The sequence below is a fragment of the Diplotaxodon limnothrissa genome, linkage group LG3, assembly GCF_057381915.1.
Source record: "Diplotaxodon limnothrissa isolate DT_005_m linkage group LG3, D_limnothrissa_male_GT1.1, whole genome shotgun sequence".
In the NCBI taxonomy this organism is placed as follows: Eukaryota; Metazoa; Chordata; class Actinopteri; order Cichliformes; family Cichlidae; genus Diplotaxodon; species Diplotaxodon limnothrissa.
This window is the reverse complement of record NC_140598.1, coordinates 27,302,852-27,305,996: the sequence shown is the minus strand read 5'-3', so window position 1 is coordinate 27,305,996 and position 3,145 is coordinate 27,302,852. Positions and strand designations below refer to the sequence as shown.

Below are 3,145 nucleotides of genomic sequence, written 5' to 3'. Positions count from 1 at the left end.
GGTAGGGAAATGGTCTTATTTGAGTAGAACCCTCTGACTTGTAGACCTGAGAGCTTGCAACAGGACACAACTGTGTTTCTTGAAGACATGGTAGTGAGCTTTAGCTGAGTTGATTCACCTTTGATATGCAGAGCTTGTGCCGTTTCTTCAAGATTAAAGGTCGTATCGCTCTGTGTATCAAGGAGTGCGTACACAAGAATTTCATGCTCTGGCTCACCTTTGGTTGACACCCATACTGGAATAATGGAAGATGTGTGAGTGTCATCAACATTCTGCGTGACTCTGTTAGAAGTTGCTTCACTTGTTGTTGGTGTGACACTGTTGTCTTGTGAAACATCTGAGTTCGTTTGTCTTGTCCTGTCACTGTTCTTGTGTGGATTTCTCCTTGTTCTGTCTTCCTTCGTGCGATTGTCATGAAGACATGTTGGATGTCTTTTATTACATGTGTCACAGGTTTCTCTCCCTTCACAATCCTTGGAGCGATGACCAGAGTTCAGACAGCCAAAACATAACTTCTTGTCTTGAACAAACTTTAGTCTCTCATTTATGAACCTTCTACACTTAAGTAGGCTGTGACCTGACCTTTCACAGTACACACAACTAGCACTAACAGTCCTTTCATTTGAGTTAGTTGCTAGCACCTTTGCTCCATTGCCTCTGTTCCTTGTTGTTTTTGCCCCTTCAGTTTCACTTGGCTTCAGAGCAAAAAGAGATGGTATGGGATTACAGGCAATTTTGGCTTCCCGTGAGATGAAATCTACAAATTGGCTGAAGCTTGGAAATGTGTGAGTCTCTTCTTGCACTTCTGTAACCTTTCTGTTCCACCTTGAAGTAAGCCAATCTGGAAGTTTTGCGAGCATTTTTTGGTTTTCATTGCAGTCATTGAGCACTTCAAGCCCCTTCATTTGCGACATGGCTGTCTTACAGCAGCAAAGGAAGTCCGCAAATGCTTGAAGTTCCATACTGCCTTTAGAGCTTATCTTAGGCCATGCGTCAAGTTTGTCTCTGAAGGCCTTTGCTACGAGGAAGGGATTGCCATACCTCTCTTCGAGAACTGTCCATGCTGCATAGTATGCAGACTCTGTGCCAAGCGGGAAGTAGCCTTCTATTGCCTTCCTTGCAGGTCCACTTACATATTTCCTCAGATAATAAGTCTTCTCTTCAGTTGGTATATTTTTCCTGTCAATCAGAGTCTGAAAGGAAATTTTCCAATCATTATATCTGATAGGGTCGCCACTGAATATTGTTGGCTCTGGTACCGGAAGACGACTTGCACTAAGAGACACTGCAAATGCTTTGACCAGATCTTCTGTGTTCACCTCTCGGTGCGGTGTCACATTTCGTGGCGAGAAACACCGTTTCATATGCTGGTCATTGTTTTCAGACTTGACTTCATTTTTCTTATCAGATCTGTGGTTGTATATTTCTTCATCTGAACATTCACTTTGTTCATACACCCGCTGTCGAGCCTTTGCTGCATTCAGCTTTTTTACAGTCTCAAGTCGCTCTACTTCTCTGCGCTTAGCTTCTAGAGCCTTTTGTCTTTGTGCTATTTCTGCTTCTTGCCTTTCAATTTCCTTCATATGGATTTCTTCTTCAAGCAGAACTTGGAGAGCAGCCTCATTTGCTGCAACTTCAGCAGCTGCATCTTGTCTTTTAGCCGAGAGCCGGCTGGAGTGTCTAGAGGAAACCCTCGCATGAGAAGAGAGCTTAGTGTGGTGTGACTTAACACTCATCCTGTCTGAGGCTTCTAACTTAGGCATAGACTCAGTCTCCTTCCATTTTTCATCCCTTTGACTTTTCACATCTGAGGCCACAGATTTAGATGAAGACTCAGTGTCCTTCCAAAGTTCTTCATCTCTTTGAACCTCCGCACTACTTGGGCTTGGACACTTTCTTACAGATTCGATAATTGTCTTTGTTATAGCTTCACACGTATCCATCCTTCGTCTTGTGTCACTATCTGGAGATTCAATACGCCTCAAGTCATCATAGGCAGCATTCACATCCTTAGAATCACTCAAAACCTTGGAAACATGTTCTTGTAGCAGATCCGTTGAGCACTGACCATCTATAGCTCCTTTGGCATCCTTAATGACAACCTTCCACTTCTCATAGCGCACACTGAAACAATGTGCAGCCCTCTTTATGTGCTCACTGTACAGTTCTTTGCCCTTTTCCGTCAACGTACGGACTCGTTGGCTCTGTCGTGCTCTTTGTGAGGTAGTAGAAACATCATCAGCTGTGCCTTCAACTGCTTGTAGTTGCTCATCTGCAGAAAGTTGTTCCACATCACCCTTTTCACTGACTTCTGGATTAGCCTCAAACTCTGCCATTGTTGGAGGGGTTTGGGTTTTTTCTGTATCTTACTTAGCCTTAATGTAAAGGTGCAGCAGCAGTTTAAAATTTGATTTGGTAGTTGAGGAGCAAATGAATATTAATCTACGTTTAGTGTTACAACTTTAAAGCACGGTAATTACTATTACTCCTTAAACATCACTTAACGTGTATACTTAAGTCACATTATATATCTTGTCCAAGCCAGTAATACTGTTTCTTACAGCAACTGCTGAAGCCCACCATATGCACAATGCACAGGTTACTCATCACAACATTAACTTAACACTGTATGAATATCAGTCACTTAAACAGCAGAAATGTAAACAATGAGAAAGAAAGAAAAAAGAAGAAATATTCCAGTCCTTTGTTCATTTATAAAAGGAAACTTATCTTAATTATTTTTACAGTCCTTTTCCTTTTTATTTCTTTTTCTTTTTTCTTTTTTTTTTCTTTTTTTTTTAGGACAGGGGGAAAGAATGAAAGAAAGAGGGGGAGAGAAAGAAAGAAAACCAAAGGGGAGAAGAGACGGTGAGAAGGGGGGGAAGAGATAAAAAAAAAAGAAGACAACAAAAAAAAAAAAAAAAAAACTCCTGGGTCACCTGTATGGAGAGAAAGAAAAACAAAAAAAACAGGGGAGACAACAAACAACAAAGAGCAACATAATAATAGAAAAAAAAAGCACCATCACAATAAACTAGCTAGTCATAGATATCAATAGTTACTAAATAATAAACGATATTGTGCAGCACGCAAGATAGACAGCGCACAGTGTGCTTTGAGGCAGCAGCCAAGAAAGCTGTAGTCC

At 41.2% G+C, this 3,145-nt stretch overlaps 1 protein-coding gene across 1 annotated transcript; it reads right to left on the bottom strand.

The window, feature by feature from the left end:
• Positions 1-1,215: 1,215 nt before the first annotated feature.
• On the bottom strand, positions 1,216-2,336 carry LOC146635161 (uncharacterized). The gene is given in 3 exon segments (XM_085350044.1): positions 1,216-1,286; positions 1,289-1,807; positions 1,877-2,336. Coding segments are annotated over 3 exon segments (1,050 nt in total).
• Positions 2,337-3,145: the final 809 nt, after the last annotated feature.